This window comes from Gallinula chloropus (genome assembly GCF_964237585.1).
Source record: "Gallinula chloropus genome assembly, chromosome: 4".
NCBI lineage: Eukaryota > Metazoa > Chordata > Aves > Gruiformes > Rallidae > Gallinula > Gallinula chloropus.
The window spans coordinates 89,348,061-89,369,834 of NC_140088.1; the positions used below are offsets into that span (position 1 = coordinate 89,348,061).

The following is a 21,774-nucleotide window of genomic DNA, read 5'->3' on the forward strand; positions in this document are numbered from 1 at the left end:
TGCCTGTGTATGGGTTGGTACTGCTGTCAAGTTAGACCTGACTGATACATTTCTCTCAAATACAGGAAGAAATCTGATGTTCTTTTACAGAATTGCAAACCTATGCAAAAGATGTTTCTTTCTGTTGTCTATATGATTTTCTGTGAAAGCCAGTCTTTAGAAAATAAACCTTTAAAAATTCCTTTTAGCAGGAGGCTGGGGAATGATTAATGGTCTTGCTTTCACCACCAAATAATTCTTTCTTCAACTGTGATAGATTTTTTTTTGGAAGTATCACTCTTGCTCTATAATTTCCATCAGCCAAATGATAGCTGTACAAAATCTGGTATTTACTTTCTATTTCTTTCTGCTACATCTGAACTAGTTTCCTATGTGCAGTCACTGTGGGGCAGAAACTCTTCTTAGCTAATGTTGTGGTCAGAAAGAAATTATTTGGGGTTTAGTTTCTGGTTTTGTTTGTAACTTTTAGCCTTGAATCTGCGTTAAGTGGAAGGGGACTCTAGCCTATGTGACCAGATCAGTTTGAGAGCTGGTGTGATGAAGGTCTGGTGTAAGGCCTATGGGGGGAACTTTTCCCCAGTGAGGGTGAGGGAGCCCTGGGACAGGCTGCCCAGGGGGTGTGGAGCCTCCATCTCTGGAGAGATTCCAGCCCCGTCTGGACGCCGCCCTGTGCAATATGAGCTGGGGAGCTGCTTTGGCAGGGGGTTGGACCCCATGAGCTCTGGAGGTCCCTTCCAGCCCCTGTGATTCTGGGAGTATTACAAAAGAATAATGAAAGACTGAATGCCTATTAAAAGAGTAGATGAATTTCAATATAGACAATTGTAATGTGGTACAGTTTTTAGGTGTGATGGGAAGAAAACCAGTCCTTATGTATGCAGGGACTGAGTGTGATCTTGGTTGTAGTGAGTGCTTTCTTGGAATGATTAAGTTAATGTTGACAAATTTAGGACAAAAGTGCTCGGAAAGGGAAGAATGGAGAACCTCATTATACAGCAACAAAAATTCATTGTTTCTTCTTAAATAGCATGAGTTATTCTTATTTTCTCCCTGCTCTCATTCTGAAAAAGGTAGTAGTAGAACTGGAAAATGTCTACAGAAGAGCAAGATGAACTAGAGAGATACGGAAAGGCTGTCTTCAAAGAATGGTTTAGAAAGAGCCTCCTCAACCTCAAGAGACATAGAAGAGAGGGAATGTTCCCAATAGGGAACATTTTCTTCCAAAACAAGAACAAACGGGTTTCAAATTAGGCTAGTTGTTGATAAGAGAAAACCAGGGAGTGTTTCCTCACACAATGCATGAGGCTGTGAAATATCTCACCACAGGATGTTGCAGTACTAAAGTTCTAAAGGTCAGCAGCAACCAGTGGAGTTCACAGATGAGGAACAGCCTGTGGTGTTTTTACTATAAAATGCCCACCTCTGGCTCAAGAAGCTCAAATAGTCTTATTTGGGATTAGTAACTCTATGTTCTTGCCTTTTTTCAAGTGCCATCCCCTGGATGTTGTCAGAGAATGGTGACAGGAGAGGGACTTTTGGTCTTGGTATGGTCGAACATATCTTCATATGGAGACTAATTTGGTACCTATATTAGCAGTGGCAATCTATGATCCACCCTTTCTAGATGAATTCTTAAAATTTAAGTAGGAAAGGACCTCTGCAGACAGTTTAATTGAGGTTTCTGCTTGAATCTGGACGAACTTCAAAGCTAATTTGAGTTGCTCAGGGACCTACCTAGTTCTGAACGTTTCCAGGGGTGGAAATCCCACCACCTTTCTGGGCTGCTGTTTCAGTGCTTACCAACTCTTCTGGCTCAACATTTTTTTCCTCGTGTCCAGATGGAATTTCTTTGCTGTTAGTTGTCAACTCTGCCTCCATCCTTTTTGATCTGTAAGTGAGAAGACTGGGTAGCTCTTCTGTATGACCTCCACCTTTAGATAGTGGAAGACTTCTACGAGATTGTGCTGTTACCAGGTCCCAGTGACCACCTTTTGTGCCCCTCTTGTCCTCTCTTTGGATTTTGTATCCTCTGTCTAGCAAACCATCGTGGCAACAGCCTTCTGGGCTCTTTCCAGTTTGTCAACATCTCCTTTGGCAAGGTGGAAGTGACCTGAAAACCAGACTCAGTATTCCATATGAGTCTTCATGCGAGCTGTGCATAAAGAACAATTGCTCCTCTCAACCCACTGCCTTTAATCTTGCTGATGCAGCCTGGTATGTGGTTAACTTTCACTGCCACAGGAGTCTGCTGCTGATTCCAGTCCAACCTGCTGTCCATCAGAACCACCACATCTCTCCACAGAAGTGCTCCTAGGCAGTTATTCCACAGCCTGTGCTAATGGATGGGGTGGTTTTGTGCCAGGTGTAATCAAGGCAAAGTAAGAGAGCCCTGCATTTCCTAAAGTTCTTGGTGTGTTTCTTCTGAATGGCAGCTCTGCCACCCAGTGCTATCAAGCAGTCCACCAGTTTGTTGTCCTCTCTGAGCTTTGTGATTGTGTGTTCTGTTCCCTGTGCAGATGGTTGAAGACATGTATGTTGGAGCTGATAACATTGCTTTAGAGACAAGCAGTTCTTGTAACTGGCCACCAGGTAGCTTTTGAACCACTATTACACTGAGGCCTGTTGCTCAGTCCATCCCTTACCCATCTTCCAGCCATTTAGTCAATGTCTCCTTAGTTTGCCTACAAGGACACTGTGGGAGGCTATGTCAAAACAATCTAGGAAAAAAAAATATCTAGGCCAGCTATTCCCAGCCAACTTTATAAGCTTGGAATTGGCTTCCATCTGAGGTTGTCTTTTCTCCCTGGCTTTCTCAAGGACTGAGATGAGGCAGACCAGCTTGTAGTTTCCATGATATTCCAGCTGCTTTTTTGGAAGAAATGTGAGAACTTGCCTCTCTTCAGTCAGTGAGGACTTCCCTTGCTCATCATGACATTTTAGAGATGATAGCAGCTTTGTAGTATCATCAGTGAGCTCCCTCCCTTCTCGTCCCATGTACCTGTATATCTTCAGCTTGCTTTATACTTCATGTGTGAATAGTACCCCTTTCCCTGCTCATATATGACCAGTAAGGCTTAGAAGACCTTACCAGTAAAGACAAGGCATTTGGAACAGACTTTCTGTTGTCCTTTGTTGCTGGGACACAGGCTCAATTCTGCACATGCTTTTCTTCATTGTTCTTATGCTGTTCATCTGCCTGTAAAGACCTTGTAATTACAGTTCTTTATTGGTTTGAACTTCAGTTGATTAAAGTGGCTGTATATGTTGGCCATGATGGCAGTGAGTTCTGGATTTCAAGGTGTGACTCAACACATGTTCTCCATCGTGTGTTGATGGAGACTTTAGCACCTTTGTGAAGATCTTGCCTCAATTCATATTTCTTTTGTTATCTTGTACTTTCTGCTGAGCAGGGGCTCTTTGATAGTGTGTGTTCAGCTTGTTTGGAACCCCCAGGTGCTTAATGAGTGAGTGACTGTGCCATGGAAGCTGCAGGCATGCACAGAGGCGAAAACTTTGCCACACGCTCAAGATGCTGTTAAGCTGCTTTTAGTGAAATTTAAGACTCTAAAACCAGCATAAGAGGTCCAGTCTGGTTGTCTGACTTGCTCCAACATTGAGGTAATGGAGCTTTGGAACCTTTGTATCCCCAGTAGGTCTGGGGAGGGGGTTGTGCCCCTGGACTGGGCACTGGTGAGGCTGCACCTCGAGTGCTGGGTCCAGTTCTGGGCTCCTCACCATCAGAAGGACATGGAGGTCCTGGAGCGAGTCCAGAGAAGGGCAACCAGGCTGGGGAAGGGGCTGGAGGGCAAATCCTCTGAGGAGCAGCTGAGGGAGCTGGGGGTGTTCAGCCTGGAGAAGAGGAGGCTGAGGGGAGACCTTCTCCCCACCTCCCCTGCCCTGCCAGGAGGGTGCAGAGAGGTGGGCGATGGTCTCTTCAGCCAGGGGACAGGAGATGGGACAAGGGGCAATGGGCTCAAGCTGCCCCAGGGCAGGGTCAGCTCAGCTGGGAGGGAAAAGTTCTTCCCTGGCAGAGTTGTGGGGCTGTGGCATAGGCTGCCCAGGGAGGGGCTGAGTCACCTTCCCTGGGTGTGTTTAACAGAGGGGAGATGAGGTGCTCAGGGATCTGGTTTAGCTTGGGATGGGAATGGTTGGACATGATGATCTTAAAGGTCTTTTCCAACCTTGTGATTCTGTGTGATCTTCTAGGAGGAGAAAATTATTTGTATTCTGCTTTCCCTTTCTGTGTTGTTAATGGCTATAAATGGCGTGTTCTTATGGCATGTTTTTAAGGCTGACTCCCCTCCCCTCCCCCTCCCCAACCCTGTAGAGAAAAGCATGGGCTGAGGTGAGAGTAGGAATCAGTCATCTGTTTCTGTATGCTCAGTGTATGGATGGTGTGTCACCATGTTTATGTGCATGTAGATACGTTTAGGAAATGTTAAGAACAGCAGGAAAAAAAATCATTGATATGTTGATAATATAAAAACAAAGATAAATATGCCTTGTGGGGTGTTGTGTAAAGGATGGACTGTTTTAACTTGGTAGTATTTATAGGTCTTTAATTTTATTTTTTCCAGACTGATAATAAATGCTTGGGATGTGTATACAGTTTGTTAAATGCCAGGATTTAATATATAAACATGCACTTAATACATTTGTCTAGTTTTAGCATGTGTTCAGAAAAAGCCAGGAAATGGTATCACTTAGTAAATTAATGGCTTATTAAAAAATTGATTTTGCTGGAAATGTATTTCCAGACAATATGACTATATTTAAGGGTGTTTCAAGTTAAATTTCAAGTGACTTATTGAAAGAAATATTATCTTCAGTTGGACAATTGGAAAAAATGTAGCCACTTGATGGGTTTAGAACTAGTTGGTCTTGCCTTGCTCCCTTATTTGCATTCACAGGCTTCAAGAGGACTGTCTTCAAGCTGAAACAAGCACATTGTGTTCCAATGTGTAAGCTTAAAAACTGCCTGTAACATTCATAGCTGTGCTGTTACCTACTCCCTCCACTCCACTGAACAGCCAAGGGACAGCTCTTGGGGCAGTCCTTCCTCCCCTTCCACCAAAGCTTTCAGATCTGGGAGGATCCTTCTCCTAAATCTTCTCTCCACAGCTGTAGGTTGTTGGAGCATCTTCTGGGAGAGCATAGCACACCAGAGTTTTCTGGCTTTCTAAAACCAAAGTGAAACTTCTTACTGAAATGAAGAAAAAACTTAAAAACCCCAGCATGGATCTGGTTATTCAGTTGTCTGTGCCTCTCTGTTAGTACTTGGCACCTGGAAACACTCATGTGCTACACTTGCAGAAGCTTCTGGCCAAGCAGACAGTAGCAACATTTTGATCTTGGAAAAGTTTGTGTTACTGTAATTTTACCCTTGTGTTGGCTGTTCTAACCTAAGTCAAATTCCTTTTCATGAGGTTTAAGCTTGTCCTGGTTTCAGACATGCTGAAGCTGAATAACACATTTGCAGCTGTGGAAGCTGTTGAACAAAAGCAGCAGAATCTGTTTAGTGACGCTGGATTTAAATTTGGTGCCCACTAATATTTTTACATCTTTCCTTTGTATCCTCTTGTATCCTTGTGGTATGAGCCAACTGCAGTGTGGTTTTTCAATTTCTAAGTAGGACAAGTTCACATTGTGCTTTTACAGACTATATTGTGCTCAGGTCTTGCTGGTTTATTTCATTTTTTTCATGTTTAGTAGCTGGTTATCTTTTTTCTCTAATAATGCTTCCCAGGGCTGAGTTCTGCAGACACTCTTGTCCTTACAGAACAACTGTGTGATCAGGCTTGGTCACTGTGGGCTTGGCAGTACAAACTGGAAGAGTCTCTGGTAGACTTGTGGCAGCTAATGAACATTCTGTATGTTTTGCAGCTGTCTTGGTTAAGAAATTTGGTGTCCACTTATATAGTTGTGGTACCTGAAAAATTAAAATGAACCATAATTAAGAGCTTTTAGAACTACGATTTCCAGAGCATCATTTTGTTACTTTCTCCTTCACATACTTTCATTATTATTAAAAAGAAAAAAGCCAAACCAAAAACCCCAAAACAAACAAACAAGCAAAATAAAACCCCACAAAAACCCAGACTTGTTAGTATGGTGCCTGAAGCTTTTAAAGAGTCATCTGGTGAAGCAAACTGGTACTGGAGAAACTGGGTTTCTTCAGGAGCCCAGGAGCTGTAGAGTAACAAAAGAACAGTGGATCAAGATGCAGAAACTAGATGAACTGCTTTCTCAGGAAGTAACCAACACAGGGGTTGCAATGTCTAAATTTTGGCATTCATAGAATCTAATCCTGTAAGTAAAAGCTGTACCTGGATACAATTTACAAACATTCCCTTAAAACTGCTGGCTCTGTGGTAAGAAACAGATATCCATGCCAATTCTGAGCACTCTGGTAAAGAGTATTTAATGTCAGTTTCAGTTGTGCAAATAATTTCTTTGTACCTTTAAAGTAATTTCCCTTGTTATGGTACAATAAAATTCTGGTTAGTAGTAAGTTTGCATTTACTTTCAGATGATCTAGTAAAACAGTGCAGCTCTTAACCTCTACCACACAGGATATTCAGGTATTTTGGGGGGGGAAAGGGAAAAAAAAATAAATGGATAAAACAAGATTAAAAAAAACCCTTCTTGCACCTAGACACAGCCAGCTGAAATTGAAAGTCCAATTGTTCTAAATGTCATAGGAACACAGACTGTGCCAGAAACTTGCACACTGAAGAGACAGAGCATGGGAAACGGGAAGTGTTACTGCTCTTGTGTGCAGATAAGAAACTAGGGGAAAGGGAGATCAAAGCTAGGTTGTTGGGCTTTTTTCAAACTAGACTAGTTCTGTGTGTGCAGTTCAACTGATTGACTGCAAAATGGTGTTTTTCTTCAATTTTAGGCAGATGCCTCAAATCAGTAATAGCTTTAGAAAGTCTTGAGTGGTGCAGCTTTTCAGTGTGGTGTGGAAAGATAAAACAAAGTACCTGCAGAAACAAAATTTGGTAGATGCAAGTAAGTGAAGGAAACATGTTTTTTAATGAATAGTAAGAAAAATGGAGGGGAAGGGAGGAGAGAGAAATTGTCTTCGTGATGTCTAGCATCAAGTCTTGGAGTTGGAAACCAACTTCCATGTTCAGAAGCATGGGGTGTCAAAATAATGACCCTCTAAAATCCCCATCCTATCTGTGGAGCTTTAAAACATTTTATCAGTTCTCTGGAAATGCAAAAAGGAAATGAGAACTAAAAATGGAATGAAAAGATGGGGAGGTAGCTGATTAAGTAGGTGTTGAAGCCTATTAATTGTGATGTTTGATGTGGTTTGAGTTTTGAAGGGGGGTGCAGTGCTGGATTTTAGGAGAGGATGTATAAGGAAAGTAATTGTTTTAGCTTGATACTTCCTGTGGTAAATGCTTGTTCTGTCATTTGTTTAGTTCTTGGCTTGAGATGCCAAAAAGCATTAAATCATTTCACTCTCTGAGAGAAAGAGCAGCTTGTATTACACTCCTGCTACAAATAAGAGCAACTTATTGTAGGTCATACGAAGTCTTGGAAAGCAAATACTTTGGTTCATCTTCCTTACCCTGAACCTAAACTGTTTCTCAGAGCATCTCTAATTGTGAATTGCAATGCTTGTGTAGTAACCTCTCTCCTAATAGAACCCAAAAGGAGAGTGGACCCTGGGGATACTTCCTTGCATGCAGATGATTAGAGGGAAGAAAATGGAGGCAATCTTGATGTAATTGATTAGAAGTGATATACTTGAAGAATTTGTAATCAAACATATGTGATATGTACCAAACAGAGCACTGATTTGCGTTTCCTGTTTTACCTTTAAGACATGTCATCTGATTGCTACCTAAATTATGCCTATGATTAATGGAAAAGCAATCAAGATGATCATAACTACCTGAAAGAACTTCTCACAGACTTTTTCAAGATAAAATACAGGGATGAATTAAGTGTATAAGACTGAAAAATTGATATGCTGTCATTGTAGTGGAAGTAATGTGATGGGAGCAGCTTAACATTTACTTTAAGCTTTACCCTAAGACTTGACCAGACTGGAGGCTACTCCCATATAAGTGTCCTTAATGGCTGCATAAGGATCTTCAAGACTTCTCTTAGTCAAGGAATGGAGCCTTAGAGAAGTTTAACTACTTAGTCATACAGTGCAGGTTCTTTTCACGAAATGAAGACTTTTGTGGTGATTCTCTTTGCTTTTGTTATAGTCCTACTAAAATATTAAAAAGGAGTCCTCTGTGTGCAGAAGTAGGTAAGAGACCTATCAGATTTCAGGCTTTCTCAAAGGTAACTGTCTCTTATGAATTCTTGAAGGAAAGAAATTTAAACCTGAAGCTATGTTCTGAAGGATGATTTCTCAGTTGTAGTTAGCTTGTAGCTTTCCTTTTTTTAGATATACAGTTAGTTGTCTTTGCTTTCTGTTCTTCCTGAAGTGTTGCTACAGGCAAGGCAGGATAAGTGAAATTGGTATCAGGAAAGAATCTACCAGCTTTTATTTCCTGTCACTTATTTTCTCATAATCTTTGAAGTGTTGACTCCTCCTTGAGAGGGCTTAAATAAGGGCTTTGATGTGAGAGCTCAAGTTCAGTTAATGACCTCTATAGTGTCCTTCTGTCATCTTCTGACTGCATCAGCTAAAATAATCTGTCTCTCTAAGCTCTAGAAAACCTGATGTGTTTATTAAAGTAGAAACTCTTAACAAATTTCTGTTGGTGTTTCTCATTCAGGTGCCATATGAGACACTGAACAAACGGTTCCGAGCTGCACAGAAGAACATTGATCGAGAGACCAGCCACGTTACAATGGTTGTGGCAGAGCTGGAGAAGACCCTGAGCAGTTGTCCTGCTGTGGATTCAGTTGTTAGTCTCCTGGATGGAGTAGTTGAGAAACTCAGCGTTCTGAAGCGAAAGGTAAGGAGTGCTTTGTCATTACAGAGCTGATGGAAGTAGTTTTCTGCAGTGTTGTTGGCTTGGGTTTTCTTCTTAAGATGTAGGTATGACTGGCATGGTAATGGCCCTAGAATATGCCAAAACCTACTGCATTTTGCTTCACTGCACTTTAGAGGTGTGATTTGAGTGTTCCATGATTAAATATAACAAACATCTGTTGAGAGGTAAAATTAATATGTGTTTGGAATCTGAAAAGGAATTTCTTCACCCACAGAAAATAAATAGCAGCAAAATGAATTGATTTGTATCAATTCCTGCTTGTCTGATGGAAAGGTTTGTGTGGTTGCAGTAATTGATGGCTTGAGGAGCAAAACCAGGTAGAAGATGAGTCTGAAAAATGCTTAAACAGCAGTGGGACGAGTTGAACGCAGCGTTTAGGCTTCTTGGCAGAACAAAGTGCAAGCTGTCTTGGATTGGTACTTGAGAAGTTTTTATAAGCACTAAACTTGCAGGTTTGAAAGTCCTAGGGTATGTTCCTAAAGCATTTTAAACGAAGTTTAGCAGTATAACCTGCTTCTAGCTGGTAAGCTTCAACAGTTGTGTGAAATACAGCCAAGCTTCCATGTCTTTACAGCACCTTTCTAAGAAGAATGAGTTAAAAACATAAACTGTATAGTAGAAGCCATCCTTATTTTGGATGGGAATATTACTCATCCTGCAACTCACCAGAACACATACTGGAAACAAATCTTGCAGAAAAATGAAAATAGCTCTGTTGCCTGGCTTTAGAACAGTGCTTCTGCAAAAAGAAATAGATGAAACAAATGGTAGCAGAGCCATTTCATTAAAACTGTAATGAAATAACCAACAGGTATATACCTTGAGACTATATTAAGTGAACCATCAAAATAACACTGTAATGTATGTTGATTTGGGGTTTTCTGCATGAAGGGGTTAGGTGTTGAAAAGCTGATCTGCAAAAGCCTTCATGAATCAAATTGCTGTTTGCATCTTTGGTTTGTGAGACTTAAAGAGGTCTTGAAGGATATGCTTGCTTCACTTCTGTTGCTTACAGAAAGAAATGACTGCTATTTCTGGAAGAGGTGTTAGATTTTGCTTGTAGGTGTGTGGTAATGATGTGGAGGAGTAAGTTAGTTACTTGTTAAATCTTTGCTGACTGCGGGGGTGTGTCTGAAGGCATTGCTGAATGTTTTGGTGCAAGGCTCTGTTTTAGTGTCATTGCTCATTTGGTTTTGGCTACCCCCTAAGACTGGGGAACCTTATAGCTGCTCAGGAGAACAAAAGGCAAAAAAAAAAATCATCTGTCTAACAGTAAAAGCATTCTTAAATACAAAGGTCTTGTTTCTGCTCCAAACCCTCTGCTCAACTATCTTCTGTAATCTCTGCCCTGAGCAAAATGATTGTTTTCTTTAGGGCCTTTGGACCCATGTGGGATCTCTGTTTCCTCCTGTGTTTAGACAAGGATCTGATGAACTGCTGAGATGGCCATAATAGAATTAGATGGTTCCTTTTATTTAACACCTTACTCACTCTTAAAAAAAGCTTTTCAACACAGTGGGGTTCTTGGGTTCTGAAAATGATCCTGGGGAAACCTGGGTCTTTGTTTTCCCTTTTGTATCCTGTTTAATATGCTTGTTCCCTCAAGTTCTATTAATGTCCAGCAGGGCAAGTCCAGATAGACTTGCTTCAGAGGGGTTTGAAAAGGATCTGTAGCATTTCTGAATACACTAGAAGGATCAAAAACACAGCAAGAGCTGTTTAAGTCCAGATACAAATTCATATAAGGAAAGCCCTTTGGAATGAGAAGGGGCTCAACCTTTGTGCCTGGCTGCCTTGAATTCTGGTTGTAATCAGAATGATTCTCGAGGTTGCCTTCACATCTGGTAATACTGCAGACATCTAACAAGCTAAAGTGAGTTTTGGCTTCAGTTAGTGTTTGCTGAATAGGAAAAGACTCAGTTTAGAGCTTAAACAAAATACTGTTCTCCAAACCATATGTTAGAAAATAAAGCTAAATGCAGAAAAAAAAAAAAAACAAACATCAGACTTCAGTACTAGAAATAACTCAAGCTATAGATGTTTACTTGAATTTTGGTAAAAGACTATATATAATGATTAGGGTTTTAGATACTTGAATTTACTATAAAGGTCCAGATTGGAGCTGAGCTGAATTGGGGTAAATTCTTGGTAGACTTTTCATACGCAAGTTTCATGTATTTCACTTGAGTTTTCAAATATCCATCCTACCAGAAGTAGTCTGTAAATGAGCTTTTCTAGTAAAAGCAATTGGAACCCCCCTGTGCTTCCAGAGCTGGAACTGTTACCCAAGGGTGATCCTCCACCCTGAATAGCTTGAGTAGTGGGAAGGTATCTGTGGCAGTGTGAAGTGTAAAGTGGGCTGTCAAAAGGCAGCCAGGTTATTTGGCTGGCAAACCTGCACAGACCTCCCTGATGCCATAGCTCTGCAGTTATTCAAACACAAGGCAGCGAGTTTCAAGTCACCACAAGTAAGGGAACCCAACCTGAAACTGCATCACTAGTGACATATCACAGATGGGGAAATGTACTAAGCCTACATGTCCTTCTGGCTTGCTTTTACCTCACCAAGCACATGAAAGTACTGCAAGCTTTCTTGTGTTCTGTGACCCACAGCTGTCACGTGCTGTATGCTGAGTCAGCTAGCTCTGATTACAATACATCTGGAATGAAATTGCCATGTAACGAATCAGCCATATAACTTTAAGCATCATCTGAGCATTTTATTTTCTTCAAAATACAAACTGTGAAGCTCCTGGGTCTCTGTTTTGCACCAAGTGTGCCAATGTTGGGGTATTTTTTTATAAAAAAAGTTATTCTGCTTAGTCTGGACAAACTTATTTTTGTAAGTCAGGCTCCTCACAGTAGATCCATGATTCCAGAGTCGCAGAGGCCAGTAAAATAACACCAGTTTAACAAAGCTGGCGATTTTTTGAAAACTACTCTTAAGATCTTTGAATTAAATGCATCAAGCAGCCAAATGTTTATCTAATTCTTATTATTGCATGACTGATTAAAATGGCTCCAGTGTGTTAGAAGTAATTTGGGCTTACTCTGCATCACTCTTCAGTAGAACTAATTCATGAGGACAGCTGCTTGAAGAAAGTCTTTCATAGGTTAGAGGTGGAGATCCATGATTTTTCCAACTGTTTGGAAAGCAGAAAAATGCATATACTCACAATATCCAACAAGTCAAACTTATTTATGTGTAATGTCATCTCAGAACTGGACCAGCCATGCTGAAACTTAGGCACTGCTGTAGGAAATGTCTTCCTAAAGGAAAGAAATGCTCTTGGGAGTAACTCTTTAATGTGTATAGAATGCTTACAGTCAGCTCTTACTGCCTTTTGCTTCCAAAGCCAATTGAAAATACATAGCTCTTGATTTGCTGCTGTGAATTTTTACTTCTTAGGCAGTTGAGTCAATCCAAGCTGAAGATGAAAGCGCCAAGCTCTGCAAGCGTAGGATTGAGCACCTGAAGGAACACAGCAGCGACCAGCCGGCCGCTGCCAACATGTGGAAGAAGAAGCGGATGGATCGCATGATGGTGGAGCACCTCTTGCGCTGCGGCTACTACAACACCGCTGTCAAGCTCGCGAGGCAAAGTGGCATCGAGGTTGGTGGCAGTGTGCACGGACTCACTGACAGTAGGAAAGAGAAAGCTGGCAAATAACGAGCTGCTTCAGCTCTGTAGTCATTTTTATGTGTCAGCGTGCGTTCATTGCTAATGTTTCTCTGTTGGTCTCTGCAGGACAGTTCTCCTTGCTTGACATATAGTCTCTTTTTAATGTATTACATCAAAATTGAAGGCATAACTTGTAGTCACAAGTGAAATGCTTTTAGGTAAAGGCATTGCCCTGCTAAAACTTAGAATAGTTCTCAAATGTCAAACAGAATTTCTTGTTAGAAGCAACCTTTAGGCTGTTGATTAAGCTTCCCATCTGTCTAGCAACAACTAGAGGATGTGTAGGTGACCAAGCTGAGCAGAACAGTATATGCTGATTGCAGGAACAACTGTTGATTGTATCATCCTATTTAATGCATTGAGAGGAAAGCTGGCTTGTACTTTGGAAGATAAAGCTTGGTACGGTTTGAGTTGTTCAATAGCCGGTATATCTTGCATGGTCCATAGAAACCTTGTGTTTATTTCACCAGTTATGATTCAGTGGCTGTCACTTCCACTGGTTATCTACTTGGGTTTGCTTCTGTCCCATTGCTTATGAAGTAATTGGAGCTTGTGCAGCCCCCTGGCTTCTTTATGTAGAGCAGAGAATTCACGCTGTGGTCCTCTGCCAGCCACAAGGAGATTAAAACTGATGCTTTAAGAATTTGCTGTTTATGTAGAGAAAACATGTTTTGCTAATTTGGAGTAGCACTTCCTATTTGTTCCTTAGTGGTCCTTCAATCTTAAGTTCTCTTGATATTCCTGATTCCAGAAGGGATACAGCTTTTCTGGTTAAAATCTCTTTCCTAAAATATCCTGAGGGTTTACTTGTATTATGTGACTTAGGTAATTTGCCATTCTTGTGTGGCATAGTTGTTCACATCTCTCTGAGCTGGTTGAGGGGAAGAGATTTTTGTTACTGGTATCAGATTGTACAAGGAGCACATCTGATGTGTGTCTCTTACTCCTTGGCTGGCTTACCAGGCTGATCCTGTTCAACCAGCAGTGATTTCTGTAAATACCAAAAAGGAAACAGCAAGTAGAGATTGAATAGAAGGGAGGGAAAAGGTGGGTTTCAAATTATTAATAGGAAACAGTCTTGAAGAAATTCACTTGCTAAAGATAACCCATGCATATGAATAGGGACAATTATTCTGGCATAATTGCAGCTGAATGGTCAGCAGCTATTCCACCTCTGGTAGATGTTTTCTTCTGTGTTGAGCAGGAGCTTGTTCTCCTGCTGAATCATCATGTTCCCATACCTACTGGACTTGTTGAAAAAGCACTATGGAAATATTTTTCACTTTGACAGCAAGTTCTGTTATGCCTGTAAGTAATGCTCAGCCTTGGTATAGGCATGAGCAGGGATGTCTGTCATGATACCCTTCAAGACCATGTGGTATGAAGTGTTGCACTTGTGAAACATTAAAGCTTTTCATTCTGTTTGCTGAATAGAAGCTTTAGTGTTTAAAGGAGGGGAAAAAAGATTTTAAATAAGCTTATTTAACCTCTGTCTTCAAGCCTAAGTATTTTTATTTGCATAACATCAAAGTGACTTGAACACAGAACATACTTGAGCATGTTGAGTGTACTGAGGCAACATTTCTTCTAGTTTGCTAAAATTATGCCTTTTACTCAAGGTTAAAGTTTACATTTTGCCTAAATGAGGATAGGCTTCCCCTCAGTGCCTTAGCATTGTTCTTGGTCTTTCTTACTGTGTGGTGATACTCATTGTGAGCAGCTCTTATAACAGCAAGCTACCAAGACTTGAATATTATCTAGAATCTGTGGTTTTGCTGGCTTAGCAAGCACCTTCTCTGCTCCTTTTTGTTTTTTCTTGCTGAAGGATACGAGCGTAGAAACAATCCCTGATGTTTAATGATATCATTTTGCTGTAGAGATTACAAAATATCATGGTATTTTTCTCTTATCCAAAGTAATCTTTCTCTTTACTGTAGTCAGAACTGTAACTTTGATAACTGTCTCCACCTCTACTGGCAGGCTTCAGAGGCACATTGTTGTATAGTGAACCTGGTCATGTCTGTTACCTGATTCATCTCTTTTTTCTTTTGATGTATTAAGAAAACTGTTACTGCTGAGAAGGCATTATAACCTGAGTAGCAACATCACCAGCAGGAGAAAAGGTGGTGGCCTTGCCTCTCTACTCAATGCCAATTACACCCAACTGGAATGTTGTGTCTAGTTCTGGGCTCCCCAGTAACACACTGGGCTGTGCAGTCTCCCTGTACCAGGAGATGCTGAAACCCAGACTGGACTGGGAAAGGTCCTAAGAAAACCTGTTGTAGAGGTTTTGAGCAAAGGGACTATGCAACCTCCATAAGCCCCAGTCTCAATCATTCTGTGATTGTTTTTCTATACTGGAAAGCCAAATGGCTAGAAGTGCCCTTTGCCACCACTTGAAAAGGTTGAATGGCTCTCTCTGTTTCAGTTGTAGCTTGTGGGTCTTGGGTTCAGCATCTTTCAGTAGCTGTTAAACCAGTCTTGGCAGCATGTCTCAACCTGCTTGTTCTAAGCTCCTCACGTGGCTTCTGAATGCCAAGAGACCTGCAGAGCTCCTAAGGTACTTTATGGGTGGAAACATTTGAGAAAGCATTCTGTTTCAGTGACCAAAAGCAAACCATTAAAGAGTTTGTTTGCCAACAACACACAGCAGACAGTTTACTCAGAGATCCATGATGCACCACAATGTCCAATTCTAGTAGTTATTGATGGGCTGTGACAAATTCTGGTCTGCTTTCTCAATTAACTAACTTCACAGGAATGATATTCTTGAGTTCTTGTCATGAAAGATAAGTGCTGAAAAGCCATGGTTATGAACTAGGAGGCAAAGAGCTATGAAAAGAAATACTGGCTGTGAAAAATGATAGGGAAGTTTAAATATTTAAAGTTATGAACTAGCTCAAAGTAGGAATGATTTCTGGCATGCAGCATGTATAAAGTGTGATGTTATATGGTGATAGAACGAGTAAATTGCAAACAGGTAATGTGTGTGATATGTCTTTAAAGAAAAGTAATGCTTTTTGGGGAAGTGAACCAAAATATGAGTAATATTGAAAGAAGAGCTGACAGTCAAGGACAGAAATGTCATGTGTCTGCCAAAGTAAATATGGGGTGAAGGGGATTCTGTTGTGGACATTTGTCTTGATGTCTTCTGGCTCTCTAATGATTTGGAAAACAGTTTTAAGATACAAACTAGATGTTAAGTTTTTGTTATTGCATACAAAGGAACCTCATTGGTACCAGCTTGTTAAACTCAGTAATGATCTTATTTTGACTCTGTTATGACCTTGGACTGCAACATCAGTATAAAAACATGTATTTTCATCTGCAGATTCATCTATTCAGCTAGCTGGCAGGGTTGTCTGTTAACTTAAATTTTGTTATTTCATGTTCTGCTACATTAAATGCTGCTGTCTAGTTCTGTGCCATTAATTGATGGGCAAATCTAGTTTTGGAAACATGGTGTTGCAGTAGGAAGTTGCTTGCTGTTTATAGACAAGTTTTATAATTAGGTGTATAATCCTTTTCTGTTCCTAGTTTTTAGATTTAATGCTTTTCCTAGCCCCTGTTTTAGTAGGTGAAGGAAATAAAACCCCAACATGTAAAGTGTCCTTGTGTTCTTTGCTTAATTCTGTAATAGCCATAGTGATTTTTGCCTGTATGGTTGATTCTGAGGCTGCCAGGCTCTTCTATGTGCTGTAAACTCCATCTTTGCTTCTCTTATTTTAGTCAAAGAATGTGTCCTTGCCTTAAAGCCCACACTGTTGGCCAAGAGGCAGTGTTTTAACAGTGTTGTGTGTGTTAGGGCAGGGAGCAAATAAATGATTCAGAGATCTCTAAACTGCTGAAGGACGGGAGAACTGATACAGCACTGAGGAGGGTGGGCACTGGCACCCTGAGACTGCAGGTATTTCAACTCCAGGGTTTGCTTTTAACTTGCTTAAAAACTGGTTTACTTAACCTCATGGATTGAGCATGTCAATGAAAACTTTGCAAATTAATCTTAGATCAGTAGTTAAGTTGGCACATTGTCTTTCAAAGATGCCTAATTAGCCATTTGCATTAATACCATGGTGTTGCTTTTGAGAATGATGGGGGGGGATTGAGTTCTCCCTTGACTACCAGAAGTTTTGCCTGGACATATGACTGTTGTAAACATTGGTGTTAGAAGGGCTGATTGACACTTCAAGCAGCATTAAAACAATTGACAGTGGTCCTAAAAGGTGTTTTCTTGGAGTGATAGTTCAGATCCTCAGGTGTTGTCAGTGGTTTCCTTTTTGATTAGAACCTCTACATCTGTGGTAACAGTTATCCTCTGGAGAATTATCTAAACTAAATTATCTATTCTGAAAATCTTTCATCTTTCAAACTTGCATAGGAAATACATTTTTAACAGATAAATTTTGGCTGGTGTAAATGAAAGGAATTGTAGTCACTAAAAAAGCTCACTATCCTATGATCTCTCCTCTCCAGTTTAGTCCAGTTCTTCTTCTTTGCTGCTGCACAAATTCAGCTTCAGTTTTCATAACCTGGAAACCATTTTGAATGCCTAATTAAGTATTTATTGCCTTATTAAGTATTTGAAAAGATACCTGCAAAAAATTCAGGTTTGTTCCTTAGATTTAATTTTGTGATGAAAGTCACAAAATATTAATTGATGTTCTCTAGAATATGAGTGAGTTGAACTTAAGTCAGTAGCCTGAAATGGCTGTTCAGATTTAACTTGTATGGTTAGGTGAAACAGGAGTGAAAACTGAAGTCTAGAAACTTGAAAACCTAGGAAACTTTTAAGACATCTGAATGAAACATAAATCTAGGCTTAAGTCTAAAATAGTCAAAACAAGTTACATGGTACAGTTCGATAGCTTTGCATCAGGGAACTTTTAATACCTTATCAGGATCAATGTCAGTAATATGTGACTGCTTCAGTAAGAAATTCATGTGAATGTGTAGAGAAACTTAAGTTTGAGTGAAGGAAACCATCAGATCTCAGAGTTAAAAGCTGAATAAATGCTTCTCTTAATCATACCAGTGTAACCTTAGAAGTCTTCCTTGTTAAGACACATGACCAAAGGGTAGCTTGTAGGCAAACAAGCCATGTATTAATTCATCAAAACAAGTTTATATTCATAACACTTCAATTTTAAGCAGGTAAATAATATTCAGCATAATGTTTTAATGTATTCTTTGCTTCACTGTCATGCAGAACATAGAGAAGCTGTCTTTCTAAATGCAGGTCAAATGGCAAAAGGTGTCTTTTGTCTGGAGCTGTTTGCCAGTCTCTCCTGTGATGTGCTGTTCCCACACTAAAGACACTTTAGATTGCTACATGTGAAGGAACTCCTAACCTGGCATGACTTATGTAGAGGTGCCAGGGTGTTAACTAGTGCTGTTTGGACTTACCTTACAGCACTAGGCTAGAGCCAAGCAACTCAAGACTCCTTTAAATGTGTTTTGGCTGTTCATAATGTAGGCATGGCAACTTTCACTAGATTGGCATAATGAATGTCTGGGTGTGTTCATCTGAATTTCAAAGTGCTGTAATTCCTGAGCAGCCTTACATTGGCAGTTTGTCTCCAGCATTTTTGGGAATTAGAGTTATATAAATTAAATTGTTATTCTGCATCCTTCTTGACTAACTTTTCTCATTACAAATCATTTGACACTTCAAAAGCCGATGTGAAGTGTGCTGTGATGTTGAATGTCTCTTTTCAGCCCTTTTATACAGAATGGGTTTCCTGGAGTGTATCATAGAGGGAGGTAACTTATTGAAGAATATTTAGTATGGAAGGCTAGTGATTCAAGTCTTGACTTCAGATTTTATCTAGAGGGAGCAAGGTGTTACCACCTGTGGATTGCTGAGGTGTAGAAGAGTTTTGGCTCCAGTTGTGCCTCTCAGATTTTTCTTGTATGTTGTTCCTGCCAGGAATCCTTCAAAGGAGCTTGTTTCTTGTGAATGTGGGTAGCTGCTCATGTCCTCTTTGGACAAATGCTGCAGGGCTCATGCTCAACCAGCAAGAGATTAGCCTTTCCTCTACTAGAAGAGGCTACAACAGAAAATGGCCAAGGTAGAGTTAAAACCAGAGGGGTTTTTTCCCTGTTCAATGATGCATCTTAAGCTCTAGAGACTGTTGCCTTACTCTAGCACAGTCATTTATTACTGTGCTTAGCATGAATGTACTGCTGGGTAAGGTGCAGCCATTTGCTAAGCTATAAAAACTGCTGAGGCAGGAGTAGAGGATGCGTTGGGAAAGCAGCTTGTTAATAACCAACTGAAGTGCTAGTTGCAACTGTGAGGCTCTACCAAAATGCCTTACATGCATGAGCAGAAGTAGGCTGATGAAACACCTCTCTCTCATTGGCTCTGGAGCAGTCAGTACCAGAACAGGTATAGCTTTGGTGACCACACCTTAGGAAAGCTGTTAGAAAAGTTGGAGAGAGATGACTGGAAAAATGTGAGGGGATGGGTGCTGGTTCTGGTCGTGAGAGCAAAAGTCACGTACCAAGGAGCTTCCTAATCCAGTGCAGAAGGGCTGAGGGATGAAACAGTGTGTGGAATCAGAAGTCAGAAAAATTTGGAGTCAGGTAAAGGTTCAGGGTTAGAACAGGATTTGATCAGAAGTCATACCAGCATCTCCTAGTGTTAGATAAAGGCAATCTTCTGACAGACAGTAAGGCAGTGGAAGTGACTGGGGTCTTTCAGAAATAACCAGGTAAAATGAACAGGTCTGTGCTGTGCAGTGGTTGTGGAAAACGATGTGATGTGAAAGCTTGACTGTACACCATGTGCTGCTGTGCCTGCTTTGTAGACAAAAACTTTTCTGGCTCTTCTGTTGATGATTCTGTGGTTTGGCTGGTGCTCTGTGCTTTTTTCTAACAGCTAGCTCTGCAGCTGGCTTTGGAGTAGGACATTCCATCAATTACTCTGTTTATTTTATCCGTAATCCTGTTAATCTGTGTAGCATTATAACACTTAATAGTAGCTTAATGAACTTCAGACAACATTATTTTATGAGCAGAGGGTAAGGAGGCCTCTTAATGTTAGTTTGTGCCTCACTTCAACTGATCTTCAGCAACTGTGATGTTGCTGTATTGTCACCACCTACAACATGACTTTTCTTAATTGATATTTCCCTTCGATCTCAGTGCAGTTGACACATACTCTGAAGGATCTTGCTTGCTGCCAGCAGCCTTTTACTCCTCCCCTTGAAGGGACAGAGGAATTCTGGAATTTCACTGGAATAGGCTGCACAGGGGGTGTGGGGTCTCCATCTCTGGAGAGATTCCAGCCCCGTCTGGACACTGACCTGTGCAATATGAGCTGGGGAGCTGCTTTGGCAGGGGGTTGGACCCCATGAGTTCTGGGGTTCCCTTCCAACCCCTGTGATTCTGTGGTTCTGTGAATTAACTGTGGGGAGTGGGGGCAAAGGTCTGTCTCTGTGTTACTGCCATCGAAACCCATTTCCCTGTCCCACTTTTAACCTGGCCCTCTTCTTTTTTTTCTTTTTTTATTTGCTTTCCATACGTGTTTCCAGGTGGGCAGTGGTCCTGTGGTGTGTTCTGGTCCTGTGTTCTGTTCCTGCTCCTGCCATCTAATGTGCTTTTTACTGTTTCCCCAACTTGGAAACACACTTAAGCTCTTTCTTCTACCCGAGGTGGTCCTGTGTCTACATTTGTAGCTCCTTGCCTCTGCCTTCTCCCCAGGCTTGGCAGTCAGAAGCATGGCATAGACATGATCCCTGGATTTGTGTATTCATCACAGGGGAAGCTAGTAGTTGTATGCTCATCACAGAGGAAACTAGCAAGCTAATATATTAATATAGAAGACTAACTTGACCTTTTTTGTGTTTAACTCTTCATTACTGAATTAATACTTAATTTCTGTAGCTGTGTCCTAAATGATATGGCAGGTTGGTTTGCAAGTTGAGGGTACCTGGTTCAGGGTGTAAGTAGTCATTGAAAAACTAACCCAGCTGTTTTAAAGCTGCTGTTTTGAATGGTCTAGGTGTTTATTGTATTTCATACACAAGTGGGTTAAGTGAATTCTTACTGTACTGCTGAATGCTGAAGTGCATCAGCAGAGCTTTTTTCTTTAATATGAAGGTAGTGTTCTTATGCACGTAGATACTCAATCTTACTAAAACTGATGCTGGTACCTACTCCTGGTAGCAAGCTGCTGATGTGCTTGAGGCATACTGGCCTATTTTCAGTTTCGTGTTGATGCTAGTAAGCAGTTAAAAATAAACAACTTGTTTATTAAGAAAAACATAAACAGAATCTTATGATATTATGAATCACCTATTTTATGTAACAAATAGCCTATTTTGTAACTGTTGTGTTTTTCCACCAAGGAAACTTGCTTCTCTACAAAATGCTACCTTTATCCACATGAATCTTTACCTACCTGAATCAATTTCTTTTTAAATCTTGTAGAAAGCCTGACTTTTCATTTTGGATGAATCATCTTTCAGAATAGCTCATGGGGGATCTGAAAATATCAAGTACTGTTTGTTTTAGTGCTTGTTTCCTTTTGGTTATGAGCCTTGTTAAAGAATTTGTATTTCATGTGTAAAATATCCTGGACTTTATTTTACTACATAGATGTCCATGTGATTTTATAAAGGACTCTATCACATATTCCTTCTGACAGCTTTCCAGACTGGGGGCTGGAGATGTCATAACCCTACTTCAGCTCATGTGCAGAGTGGAGGCCAATGGAGAGGAATGACTGTTGACCCAACTGCTCCTAATCTTAAGATATGCTACATAAATTAAAACCCTCACATGAACTCTGCAGGAATTATGGAAAAAAATTATATTGCTACTAGTAAAATTATGCTTTTGTTCTTTCTGTAAGCCATTTCTGACCTAAGATCAAAAGCAAAGTGGTGTTGTGCTGTATCTGGTCCAGAAACCTATGAGCAGTTTTCTTTGTGAACTTAAAGCCATGCATCTAGATCTGAAACTGTATATTGAAGAATTTGGAAATTTATGTTTGGGAGTAGACTAATCAAAACACTCTCTTATAGATCAGAGACAAAATCCTTACTGACTCTTTAGAAACTGATTTATAGTAAAACAAATTTTTCCCTGTGAAACAAACTCTACCTCTCACACTAA

The 21,774-nt window shown here is 40.5% G+C and overlaps 1 protein-coding gene across 1 annotated transcript in view; it reads left to right on the forward strand.

Annotated features, from left to right (window-relative positions):
• The window catches only part of MAEA (macrophage erythroblast attacher, E3 ubiquitin ligase), a gene marked incomplete at its 5' end in the record, with an annotated part of 48,884 nt that overhangs the window by 8,324 nt on the left and 18,786 nt on the right, over positions 1–21,774 (forward strand). Inside the window, 2 exons of the mRNA XM_084263075.1 lie at positions 8,751–8,933; positions 12,382–12,585. Of these exons, the coding sequence (XP_084119201.1) occupies positions 8,751–8,933; positions 12,382–12,585 (387 nt within the window). The remainder of the gene's footprint in view (positions 1–8,750; positions 8,934–12,381; positions 12,586–21,774) is intronic.